The sequence below is a fragment of the Lithobates pipiens genome, unplaced genomic scaffold (assembly GCF_037356315.1).
Source record: "Lithobates pipiens isolate NorthernLeopardFrog02 unplaced genomic scaffold, aLitPip1_a1.2 Scaffold_30, whole genome shotgun sequence".
Classification (NCBI taxonomy): Eukaryota; Metazoa; Chordata; class Amphibia; order Anura; family Ranidae; genus Lithobates; species Lithobates pipiens.
The window spans coordinates 180,027,071-180,040,915 of NW_027507791.1; the positions used below are offsets into that span (position 1 = coordinate 180,027,071).

General features: G+C 43.5%; 1 protein-coding gene across 1 annotated transcript in view; it reads right to left on the reverse strand.

Annotated features, from left to right (window-relative positions):
* LOC143943369 (NACHT, LRR and PYD domains-containing protein 3-like) overlaps positions 1-13,845 on the reverse strand; it is a 197,644-nt gene that overhangs the window by 35,359 nt on the left and 148,440 nt on the right. The window contains exon 10 of the mRNA XM_077465099.1: positions 4,259-4,423. Within this exon, the coding sequence (XP_077321225.1) occupies positions 4,259-4,423 (165 nt within the window). The remainder of the gene's footprint in view (positions 1-4,258; positions 4,424-13,845) is intronic.

Genomic DNA, 13,845 nt, shown 5'->3' on the forward strand with positions numbered 1-13,845 from the left:
GGTGGCATTTAGTCACGACTGGGTTTTTAACTTTTTGCTAAATAAACAAACAAAGACTGAAAATAAAAATAAATAAATGTGTTTTTCTTTGTTCCTGTTATGAAATTTTGCAAATAAATAATTGTTCTTCATAAATATAGGTCAAAGAGTATTCTGCTTCATTTCTTTGGTGAAAATAACGCAAATCAGTGTATATCTTTGTGAAAGTTATACAGTTCACAAACTATGGTATGTATCTGAAAATGTATCAATCCTGATGTACTGACAGCCTATCATTTATTGAGGCCCAACAACATCAGGACAGTACAAATACCCCCCAAATGACCCCTTTTGGAAAATAAACAGCCCAAGGTAATTAGTAGGAGGCATAGCGAGTTTTTTGATGATGTAATTTTTTGTCATACTTTTTTGTAAAATGAAGTATCTTAAAAATAAAAAAAGACAGTATGTAAAAAAAAAAAGAAAAAATTGTGAATTCATCAGTGTAATACAAGGTTATCATATAACTGGTGTGGCAGTGATCAGGAACACTGAATGGTGACAGTGCGAACAAAATATTTTGTATTCATTTTTTTTCTTTTTTTTATGATTTTTTTTAAACACACGTCCAGAGCAATATAATGTTAACATGGTTACTACTTCATTGTTTAAAACTGTCATGTGACCTTCTGTGATTCGTCACATGGTACCAGCAGCGAGCCGGTACACTTCATTGGAAGTGTCTGGTGGAGGCAGCTGGTGACAGATCATGTCGACCAGCAGCGTGATCCGGGAGGACGCCATATGACGTCCACCCAGAATGATGAGAGGTCCTTCATTTTGTTATAGGCTGGGCGGGATATGGTTAAAAGTAAGTAATGTACAGAGAAAAGAGGCCAGGAGTATTCAATGCTTGGCATGAAGAGGTCAGGAGTGCACAGATTGTAGTGGTCAATAGTAAGTAACACACAGAGATCAGAAGTAAGCGAAGTATAGAGAGAAGAGGGGTTGATTTACTAAAACTGTGCTGTGCCAAATCTGGTGCAGCTCTGCATAGAAACCAGTTTCCATATTTTTTTTGTCAAGCTTAACAGGACAAGCTGAAGTTAGAAGCTGACTGACTACCATGCAGAGGTGTACCAGATTTTGCACTCTTCAGTCTTAGTAAATCAACAGAATGCAGCACTTAGACATAAGTGACAGGTCAGGAGTATGTACCGTAATACACAGAATGCAGCGGACAGACATAAGTTACACATTGAGAGTACAGGTCAGGAGCAAGTCATTTATGGACAGCAGAGGTTAGGAGTAAGTAATTAATGGAGAGTGGATGTCAGGAATAAGTAATAAGTGTACGGTGGGTTACTCTCAGGCTATCTCTGTATGTGAAATACAGTAAAGAAGTGTTCCAGCTGCTGCAATCACTCAGTAGCTTATCCTTATGTGTGACGTAACACGTAGGGCGTTATATTAGGGAGAAATAGCTGCCTTTTCTTAATAAACTTTTAAAACTATACTACACTATGGAGTGTGTCTTTCATTCATTTGCATAACCAGAGATTTTACGGAGTGAGGACCTCCAGGATCACCATAGAGACCTTATCCACCATAGAGATCAGCAGGCTGGGAATGACAGACAGAGAACTCCCAGAGGACAGTGGATGCAAAAGCACCATCTGATTAGGAATTATCATTACATGCTTATCTAAAGCTGCATTGAGGTGCGATGCTAGAAATCACGGTGAAAAGGGAAGATAACATATCTTCATGGACATATACTGGTGAAGGGATGTAACATTAAAAAAGGAAATTTGCACAATTGGATTAGTCATTCAACCTTTACATCATAATCATTTGTATATCATGTTTATTTATATGTTACATTATTGTGAAATTAGGAGATTTATATTTGCACTCATATTTTTTGTTTTATTACGTGATTATACAGGTAGGCACAGCAGTATATTGTGTGGATTTACACATTTGTATTTTTGTTAAATGCACAGATTTTATTCATTTGCTTATTAGCTCTGGAAGATATATATTTGTGCAGATCATCACACTTTATAGCACTTATTTTAAGTTGCATTCATTTTAACTTTAATTTGATTTGTTGGCTTTGCAGGACACATATAGTTTATTGCATATTTAATTTGGCAGCGCAACACTATTTACAGTATACTCAGGAATAAGTAACACACACAAAGGTCTCAGAGTAATAAGTGCAGTTGCAGTATATTTATAACATACTATACTTTGTCTTTTTGCTTTGCCTCCACATCCACAAATCATTCTCCCCCTTTTCTTTCCCATGTAGGTAGCGTTGCTTACTTCTCACATATTAGTACAGGCATCCCCAGTATTAGAGAGTAAAACTAGCAGCAGTGGCGGCCAGTGGCATTTGTTTGGGGGGGGTGGCAAAGAGTGCACAGCCAGCCCCCCCAGTCTGGTCACCCCTCCCCCCATGGGTCGGTCACCCGCAACACTTACCCTGGGCAACACTTCCCTCCAGGCGATGGACAGCTGGCTTCCCCAGCGTCCTCGGCATCACGGCGGTGTCTTCGCCATGCGTCTTCTCCTTCCTCCCCCCTCAGCCAATAGGGTAGCTTCTCCTATCAGCTAATGGGGAAATGGGTCTCAGGACCTGCTTCCTGATTGGCCAGGTGGCAGAATCAGTGTGATAATAGTGAATATTAATTTGCTATTGTCACTAAACTGGGTGGGCTTCGGGGAGCAGTGCGCTGCGCCTCAAGCCCATACTTTTTTAAAGCCTATTAGAGCCTCAGGCTCTAATCACGTGCTTAAAAAAAACACACACACCGGCATTGGAATCCATGCGTCCGGCACCCATGTACCCCTAATGGATGGGCTGCCACTGATTAGCAATGTGCATGTGTGTCAATCCAAAACAGCACTGCTGGGTTGGGGGCATCTGCACATGTGTGCCAATTCAGATTGTCCAGCCGCAGCATTTTCAAATAATGCTTGAGCAGTGTGACTTGGTGCCTGTAAGGTTTCTGAGGATGAATTAGGGACACATTTTTCTATGGGATAGACTTCTCAGAATGGGAACTATCCCTAGTAAATGGGGACAAAGGGTAACCTTATTGTATGAGAATCTGATGGTTCATTGGTGTAAGATCATATTCACCCATGTATGACCTGAGCTAATAATATTCTCCCTAGCCCGTGCCCCCCTCCCTGAATTTTTCATCAAAATCAACAATGCAACTATCAGTCCTTCCCCCTCACACAAGTACTAGGTGTAATCCTAGACTCTGAATTGTCATTTCCGCCCCAAGTCCAATTGTTTTGAAAAGTTTGTAGAATTCACCTCCGTAACATCTCTAAAATTCGCCCCTTTTTAACAGATGAAACCATCAAGCTCCTCATTCACTCCTTTGTCATCTCTCACCTTGACTATTGCAACTCCCTTCTCATCGGCTTGCCTCTCCATAGGCTATCCCTTCTTCGGTCTATCATGAATGCTGCTGCCAGTCTTATTGACCAACCACTCAGCGTCTGCTAACCCTCTCCTCCAATCCCTACACTGGCTCCCAATCACCCAGTGAATTGAATTCAAAATACTAACCACAACATACAAAGCCATTCACAACTCTGCCCTGAGCTACATCACCAACCTTGTCTCCAAATATCACCCAAATCGTCCTCTCCACTCTTCTCAAGACCCCCTACTCTCAAGCTCTCTCATTTCCTCTTCCCATGCTCATCTCCAGGATTTCTCCAGAGCCTCTCCCATCCTCTGGGACTTGCTACCTCCACCGGTCTGGCTATCCCCTACTCTTGCTACCTTCACGCGATCATCTCTTCAGGAAAGCCTATCACGTCTCCAAGTAATCTTTTACCACTTGCATCAGCTCATTCCCCACAGTTACAACCTTTTGTGCCACCTGCCCCACCCTATTAGATTGTAAGCTCTTCTGAGTGGGGCCCTCTTAATCCTCTTGTATTTTATTGTATTATAACTGTATTGTTTCCTTTTTATATTGTAAAGCACTGTGTAAACTGTTGGCACTATATAAATCCTGTATAATAATAATGACCTCCTATAATGTCATCTATTTTATTATTTACAAGACTAAATTGTTATGAGTCTTGTTAAAATCTAATATTCTGAGTGTGATAAGATGCAAAAACTAGAAAACTTTCTCAGCTTGGCTATTTAAAGGAGATCAGTATGATCATACAATTCTTTATGCGGCTTGAATGTCAAAGCATCCCAGAATATCGTAGTTTAAGTCAGTCCTATTATACTCACTGTAGTTCCTCTATCCGGCTTGTTGGCAGAGCTTCCATCATATCAATGAAAGGAGGACCTTCCAGATTGTTATCAGATAGGCTCAGTGTCCTCAGTGCCTGGTTATTTCTTATTCCAGATGCCAGTTGGTAACAGTAATTGCCCATCAGGTAACAATTATTCAAACTGTAGAATAAGTGAAGAATGTCATCAAAAGACAATGAATTTCTCTCCCAGGAATACATTTAACTATTCTTTACATCAGCCTTTTTCAGCCAGGGTTCCTCCTGAGGTTGTTTTAGGTTCCCTGGGCAGAAAGCAGCAGTAAATTGATCTCTCACCTACACTGGCTAGCAATGCAAGAGAGAGTATTTGACGGCCAGGGCATTGGTAGTCAGTGGAATATTTCTAACACTGTGATTTATTCTCCTTTGCCAGAATGTTTAAATGATTAATTGAGTCAATTCTAAATGGCATACCGTGCTAAATAAAAAAATAAAATAAATGTGTAGTGAATGGCAGTAAATACCATGTGATATTAACATAACAAAGCGTATACTAAACAAAAAGCCACATTAATCCAAAATAATAAAAAAAAATGTACATTAATGTCTCAATGTGACATAATACACTCCATATATCATTCAAGTGCTAAAAAAGAAACAGTTCAAAAAGTGTACAGGGAATGAATCCATGTGATGAATGTGAAGAAATCCAAAGTGTAGCTGATTTGATATTAATTCAACCACCAAAAATCATGCAGAGCCTTCTGTTGTACCCAACACCCTTTAATCAGGGACACGTACCAGATGGTGAGGATCATCTAGTCCTAGAATGGTCAAACAGGCAGACAGAAAAACCTCTGGTGCCCCAGGAAGACATCACATGTGAAGAAACGGGGTATTGGGTACCACAGAAAGCTCTGCATGATTTTCGGTAGTGGAATTTCTATTAAATCAACTCCACTTTTTGTATTTCTTCACATTCATAGCATGGATTATTTTCCTGTACACTTTTTGAACGGTTTATTTTTTAGCACTTGAATGATGTAAGGACATTCTTTATATATGCATAGAGTGTATTATGTCACATTGAGACATTAATGTACTTTTTTTTTATTATTTTGGATTGGAATGGCTTTTTGTCTAGGATTAATTAAGTCAGCTATATCAGTTGTTTAATCGATCAATGTATAACAGTGCCTCCAATATAAAATAAATTAAAAATAATTAAGCTGACCAATGAATTAGTTCAGAAACGATCGGCCCTATGCAAATATTCTTTAAGCACAATAACATTTTGTGAAAGTATGGACTATGAAACTAGAAAAATAAATTAAGATTTATTTTACAATTGAGTCACTTAACCATCCCAAATAACAGTAGAAGTGATAGTGTGACACAGGCACTGAGATTATATTTACAATGAATTCCTCAATTTACCCCATTAAAACATAGCTATATACTAGACGAGGGTGTGCTGCCCTGCGCACCAAATGCCACTTGCCTAAAACGTTTATTATAATAAATAAAAGGTATGTGTATGACCAAAAATATGCCTGTAAGGTGATGTCCATCTCTCAGATATGCAATACAGATACACTCATCCATGTATACAAAAGTAACCACTGATGGACGATCCCCATATATAACCATATACACAAAAATGTTTCTCTCTTAATCAAGACTGCATTGACACAAGGCATATCTCACCCTACAAAATATAAAAATGGTGGGGAGGGGGGAAAGAATGTGTCAGGACAAAAATCCAATCATGTGAACCTACATAAATATGAAGTCAATAGGTGCACCCAAAATCAAATTACCCAAACCTAACCCATTTCACGCTTCAAATAGAGCTTTGTCAGAGGTAAAAAGGGCACAGGAAGTGAAGAAAATGAGCAACCCAAAGTAACTGACTGTCACATGTTGAAAAGAAAATGGCTCTACTGAAAAAAAAAACATGTTAGGTTTGGGTGATTTGATTTTGGGAGAACCTTTGCTGTGGTATTGCTCTAAACATGGGAAAGATGTGCTGCTTTACAGGCTTACTAAGCACAACCCCCAGCCCTGATATTTAAAGGAATATTTAATTTTTACTGTTTCACTTTAAGCATTATTAAAATCACTGCTCCTAAAAAATCGCCCCAGGTTCCAGTACACTTTCTATGGCAATAACTTACATATAAGCTTTTAAAATGAGCACTCTTGATTTTTCATGTTCGTGTCCCATAGACTTTAACAGTGATCGCTTGTTCATACAAATTTTTTGCCTGATCGCATTTTTTTTGCGAACTGAACCCAGATGGGGGTGTTCGGATCATCCATAAAGCTGAGAATATGGATGGCTGGGTGGGATGGGAAGGAATTTTCTTTTTACGGTTCAGCAACTGGGGTAGCGAAATCAATAGGTTGTGTACTGCTAGCAGATTGGGTGCAAGTACCTGTGACACCCATTGCTATACCATAATTCCTCTCAGTGTAGGTTTTTGAGAAGACTTGAAGTATAGTAGGGGTAGAGATCCCAGATGAGGAGCAAGGGATAGGCTGTATATCTTTATGATGTTGTTCTTTCAGGTGCTGTTGCCAATAGACTGCATGGCAGGTTGTCATATATCTTGTCAAGCATGTGGTGCCCAAGCGGCTGGTGTTCTGGCCACACTTGATCCACTTCAGACCGAGATTGCAAACAGCAATGCTACAGTCTGCTACACATGTGTTGAAAAAAACCCACACCAATGAACGTGTGTAAGTCAGCGGGGAGTCAGAAGCCTACACCTGTGGAGCTCTGTGCTGTAAATTAATGGGGTAGCTGCCCTTAAACCGACCCCTGGAGGACATTCTGCCTCATTGGAATTGTGCCTGCTCCTCCTCACTTTCCTCCTCTCTTCTATCAGGCACCCAAGTAAAGTGAGTGACCTCATCATCCCCTCCCCTCTTGTCACTGGAGAAAAAATGGCAGTATGCTGCAGCTGGGGGAACATGACTGCTAGTTTCTTGTCCGTTATTGGCACCCTCTCTCTCTAGGCTCACGTTACTCCCTTCCTCAACCTGGGAACTAACATCGGAACATTCAAATTTCTATGCAGCAGTATGTAACTGACACTATAATCTTAAAATTCAGGTGACTCCCCCATGCATGATGGTGGGGCTATGGAAGGAGTAGCTGTGGACAAGGAGCCGGTGCAATAGGCCACTTTGGCAGCTGCGGTGGAAAGCAAACTAGTATGCGCCTGGGTGATAGAGCATGAGGAGGATGAGGACAGCTTAGTTATCCACTCCACCAACTATGCTGCATGTTGTGGCTCAATAACGCGACCAGCACAGGAAAAAAAGAACAAATGTGCCCCACCTGCAGAGGGCCACCACTTTTCACTGTGGACACAGAGGCTGCTTGCCATCTTTTAGTGGCCTTTGAGCGTCTGCTCTCCTTGTTGGCCTTTTGGACATGATGGGGATTTTTTGGGGCAATTTGTATAACCTTTTATTATAGAGTGTGGGATGGAAATATGGTGCTTTTGTTTTTGGGGCACTATAAATCATTTTATTATACCTTATATAGAAAAACAGTGGTGACGCAGAAGGAAGACCGCCTGTGACTTAAAAAAAAGAACAGCAATTATGGAGAAGTTTTATTTAGGCTGCTGCTGGAATTTATATTTGATTATTTTAATCACTTAACCAATCATTTCAATTATTCAATTAGAGATGGTACTTAATAAACTTTTTGTGCTGTGATTGTTTTCTATGAATAAGCACTACAGCTAGTGCGAAACGTCAGCAATTTTTCCTTGTTCGCTGTGTTTGTTGAGCTGTGATGTGATTTTCCAATAAAAGAAAGTGGTCTTCTGAAGAGTGCGGCAGTCCAGAATTAGTTTTTCATCTGTTGCTAGTGGTAATAGCCAGCATCTGTGGCTTCCCAGCCGAAGAGACAGTTTACTGCCTGCATGTGTGCTCCTGGAGCAGTGAGATGCCTTCTCCTTCATGCTTGTAGTGGCACATGTTTCCCATGCTTAGAACAGTCCCTGCACAAAATTACATTTTTAAAGGAATAAAAGTCATTTAAAACTGCTTGCGGCTTTAATGTAATGTCTGGTCCCGGCAATATGGATGAAAATCAGTGAGACAAACGGGATGGGTACCCCCCAGTCCATTACCAGGCCCTTTGGGTCTTGTATGGATATTAAGGGGAACCCTGCACCCAAAAAAAGGAAAAGTGGGGCCCCCAGGCCCTATATACTCTGAATAGCAGTATACAGGTGGTAAAAACAAGACAGGGACTGTAGGTTTGTTGTTAAGTAGAATCTGTTTGTAATTTTGTACTGGTACATTTTTAAAGTGTAGCTCCAGTCAAACAATCTATGTTAAACTTTTTAGAAAATATAGGGAAGGGTTATCACCCCTGTAACATTTTTTTTGCTGTCTGTGCATCTCTTCAGAAGATTTCACCTCACTTTCTGTCCCAATGACAAATGTTTTTTTGAAAGTTTGGGGTTTTTAGTGAAACAAGGATTAGTGATAAAGCATCAGTGGAGAGGAGACACGTTTTTCCCATATCAACTATTACAGGAGAGAATTTCCCATCCTAGGGGTAGATTTCATCTCACTTCCTGTTGTCTCCTTCCGTTTGCAAGTAGGAGACGTTTGTAAGTTGGATGTTGGAAAGTAGGGGCCTGCCCTATATGCTCTGCAGAAATTTGGGCCTAAGGTGTTGGTGTTGCCACAACACTGTAAGCCATCCCAGTTACTCTAATGCCGCGTATACACAATCAGACTATCGGCCCCTGTGTGGGCTCCGGCGGACTTTTTTTCCCCAAAAGTCCAGCGGACTTAGAAAGTAGTTTTGACTCAAAAATTGTCCGGTGGACTGCAAGTCCGGTGGACAATCCAGCCATGTGTGCTAGGCTGCCTTACTTTTGAAATGAACAGACTTTCCCGCACACGGAGGAAAGTCTGTTCATTTTGAACACAGCTCCAGGTAACCGGACTAGTGAAGGAAGTCAATGATTGACACGTTGCTGGCCCCGTCACCTGGTATGGACTTAAAGGGGAAGCCCTATGCCAAAAAAATGGCGTGGGGGTCCCCCCAATGTCCATATCAGACACTTATCCGAGCACGCAGCCCTGCCGGTCAGGAAAGGGGATGGGGATGAGCGAGCCCTCAACATGGGGGGGTGCGTTGGGGAAGGGGTGGCTCACGGCCCTCCACCCCAAAGCACCTTGTCCCCATGTTGATAAGGACAAGGGCCTCTTCCCGACAACCCTGGCCATTGGTTGTCGGGGTCTGCGGGCGGAATCCGGGAGCCCCCTTTAAAGTCACCGCACACCGCGTCCCTGTCATTGCGGCCAGAGAGAGCGTTGAATCAACATCTCAAGGAAGAAGAAGAACAAGAAGAAGAGAAGGTGGCGGTGGCGATAGAAGACCGGGCCACCACTAGTAAAAGAGCTGGAAGAAGGCGCAGAGGCCTGGCAAGAAGAACCGAAGACCCCCGAAGTCGGAAAGAAGAGGCGGCGGCGACAGAAGACCGGGCCACCGCTAGTAAAAGAGCTAAAGGAAGAAAGTGGAGGCCCAGCAAGAAGAACAAAAGAGGGGGACAAGACCCCCGAAGAGGGGGACGAGACCCCCGAAGTCGGAAAAAGAACCCCGGGCGGCGACGAAGAAGAAAGCCGGGCTCCTCCACTAGTAAAAGAGCTAGCAGAAGATAGTGGAGGAGTCCGGTGAGAAGACCCCCCAAGATGGAAGAAGACCCCGGAGCTGTGCAATAAATTAGTTTAAACCCTTGTGTGTTTTTTTTTTACATTTTTTTCACTAGGTGAATGGGTAGGGGGTACATTGTACCCCATACTCATTCACATAGCATGGGGGGCCGGTATCTGGGGGCCCCCTTATTAAAAGGGCTCCCAGATTACGATAAGCCCCCCGCCTGCAGACCCCGACAACCAACGGCCAGGGTTGCCGGAAAGAGGCCCTTGTCCTCATCAACATGGGGACAAGGTGCTTTGGGGTGGGGGGGCTGTGCACCCCCCTTCCCCAAAGCACCCCCCATGTTGAGGGCTCCCTCGTCCCCACCCCCTTTCCTGACCGGCCGGGCTGCGTGCTCGGATAAGAGTCTGATATGGACTTTGGGGGGACCCCCATGGCATTTTTTGGTTTAGGGCTTCCCCTTTAAGTCCATACCAGGTGACGGGGCCAACGACGTGTCAATCTCGCCACCGTAGGCGGCGACATTGACTTCCTTCACTAGGCCCGGCTACCTGGAGCCGCGTTCAAAATGAATGGACTTTCCTCCGTGTGTGGGTAAGTCCGTTCATTTCAAAAGTCTGGTTGTTTGTGGGCAGGTCCGCTCGTTTGGAAAGTCCGGTGGACTTTTCGGCGGTTTGTCCACCAGACTAAGTCCGCCGGATAGTCTGATCATGTGTACGTGGCATAAGTGGGCGCTGGAATTCCCTGCTGTGAACTATTATATCAAGAATTGTAATTACATGCCATTGTTGAACAGTGGTAGACAAATTGGCCTTTGGTGGTGGTGGTGCTGGTGCCACAACAATGTAAGTCCTCACAGTTACTCTTGGTGGGCGCTGGAACGGTCCCTGCTGTGAAACATTATATCAAGAATTGAAATTATATGCACCTATTGAACAGGGGCAGAAAAATTGGGCCTTTGGTGGTGGTGGGTGTTGCCACAACACTGTAAGCCCTCACAGTTATGCTTGGTGGGCGCAGGAATGAGCCCCGCTGTGAAATATTAGATCAAGAATTGTAATTACATGTCCCTGTTAAACAGGGGCATAAAAATTGGGCCTTAGGCACTGGTGCCACAACACTGCAACACCTCACAGAAACTCTAGTTGGAGTGCAGGAATGAGCCCTGCTGCAAAGTATTGCATCAAACATTGTAATTACACGCCCCTTTTAAACAGGGGCTGAAAAATTGGGCCTTAGCCACTGGTGCTGGTGCCACAACACTGCAACCGCTCACAGATACTCCAGTTGGAGCGCAGGAATGAGCCCTGCTGCAAAGTATTGCATCAAAAATTGTAATTACACGCCCCTGTTAAACAGGGGCTAAAATATTGGGCCTTAGGCACTGGTGCTGGTGCCACAACACTGCAACCACTCACAGATATTGTAGTTGAGCACAGCAATGAACCCTCCTGCAAAATATGGCATCAAAAATTGGGCTTTAGCCACTGGTGGCAGTGGCCAGAACCAAAAATTTTCTTACAAGCTATCAGCATGATCATTGAGGAGGAAGAGTATAGTCACTCAGCATAACAGGATAGTCAATCAGCATCAGCATAGGCAGTCTTGAAGGTATATGACATTTAAAAAAAAAATGATTTGGTTACATCAGCATCAGGTGCTTGGTAGCTGGTGGTGATCCAAGACTGATTCATTTTTATGAAGGTCAGTCGATCAACCGAGTCGGTGGACAGGTGCACCCTGTGATCAGTTACAAAGCCTCCAGCAGAACTGAATGTGCATTCCGAAAGAACGCTGGATGCAGGACAGGCCAGTAGCTCAATTGCATACTGTGCAAGCTCTGGCCAGTGATCCATCCTCAAGACCCAGTAACCCAGAAGATTTTTGGTGGGAAAGGTGTCCAAGTCTGATCTTGCCCCTAGGTATTCCTGCAAAATGTAAATCTTATCCTGGCAATGGTTGCTGGAACCTTGGGGAACCCCATACCTTGGGGCTGCGGACTAAAAAATTGTCTGAACACAGACGGTCACCTTCTCCACCGCTCCTTCTGTGACTGACCGAAGCCTCAGCAACACATTATTCCGGACCAGGAATTTGTAACCTCCCAGTCTCTGGGAAAGCATAGACCTTTCTGCAAGGCCTCCCGAAGATGTTTTATCCTCTGCTCCCTCTGCGATGACAAGATAAGGTCCGCAACCTTATCCTTGTAACGTGGATCAAGGAGGGTTGCCAGCCAGTAATAATCAATCTCCTTGATCCGATGAATACAAGGATAATTCCGCAGGCTTTGCAGGATCAGGGAGGCCATGCAGCGTAGGTTAGCTGAGGCATTCGGTCCGGCAGTGTGTGCTCCAACAGGTGGACAAGAGGGACAGTGTCACTGATACATGCACTGTCACTGCTCACCATCCTCCTGGCCTCCAGAAAATGGTGACAGGACAGTGCATGTATCCCTGATCATGGCCCACTGCCGTGGGGAAAAAAAACAAGCTCCCCTGACCCTGTCCTGGTGCCCTAGTCACACAGGTACTCATTGATGGCCCTCTGCTGCATGTGCAGTCGCTGCAGCATGGCCAATGTTGAGTTCCACCTGTTGGGCATGTCACAGATTAGGCGGTTCTTGGGCAAGTTTAATTCCTTTTGGAGGTCAGCCAGCCGAGCACTGACATTAAATGATCAGCGGAAATGCACACAGACTTTCCTGGCCTGCCTGCAGACATCCTGTATGCCCAGGTACCTGCCCAAGAACCGCTGCACCACCAAATTCACACCCCTGCAGAGCTGACAGAATCTCTGCCCCAGTGTGGCTGCTGTCCCGCAAGCACACCAGCGCAAGCACGGCATGGCATATTTTTGCCTGCATACTTGCGTAGCCCCTTGAATGCCTACGGAGCACCGCTGGTTCCGAGGACAAAGCACAGGAAGAGGCCATGGAGGAAGAAGAAGAGGGGGGGATGGAGGAGAGAGGTGTGTCAGAATCACCAGTGGTAGCATTTTGGAGGCATGGTGGCGGAACAACCTCCAACACTAATGCACCTTGTCCTGCATCCTTCCCAGCTGCCAGCAGAGTCACCCAATGCACCATGAAAGATAGGTAATAACATCGGTAATATGCACATTACCGCTGACCGCCCTGTCCAGCAAGGCCAAGAGATTAAAATAAAAGTGGTCAGCCTTCGCGCCGCTAAGTGGTAATAAGTGACTAAAGTGGAACAAAATCCAAAATCAGATATAATGAAACACAGATGCTGTGAAAAAGAGCCTGAGTGATATAAAGTGCAAATGCTAACTAAAAAATGCAGCAGGACAAAATAGTGAGCACAAACTATCAAATAATGAATATAAAGGGGTGGGTCCTGCGCAAATCGTGCCACTCAAATAAAATACACAAATTCAAAATAATATAAATATGTGCATACATACAATGCCGTGAAAAAAAATATAGTCCAAAAAACAGCACGCATAAAAATATATAAAAAATATATAAAAAAATGGAAAAAAGGTTTAATGATAGAACAATAATAAAATGTCCGCTACTCAAGGCTCCCAGAACTCTCACCTTTAAACGAAGTGAATAAGCAAATCAAACAAACTCCAGGATTCTCTTATTTCATTCATAAATAATAAATAATAGCCATCAGGAAATCCAAAGGAGGGATGCAATGATACAATTCCGCCACTAGAGGGCCAGTCCCAGCTTCCAGAACAGGTGAAATGGATCTTCACTTCTATTTCACAGTGTATGGCTCAAAATAAGAGAGAGGAGGGGGAGAGAGAGAAACAGGAGACTTCCATAGTGTAGTAGTTTAAAAAACGGCAGGTAGATTTATTAAAAAGCAGTAAAGACTCTCACATTTTAATTGCAAAAACAAGCACAATCAGGAAGAGGGTATAATGACAACTTC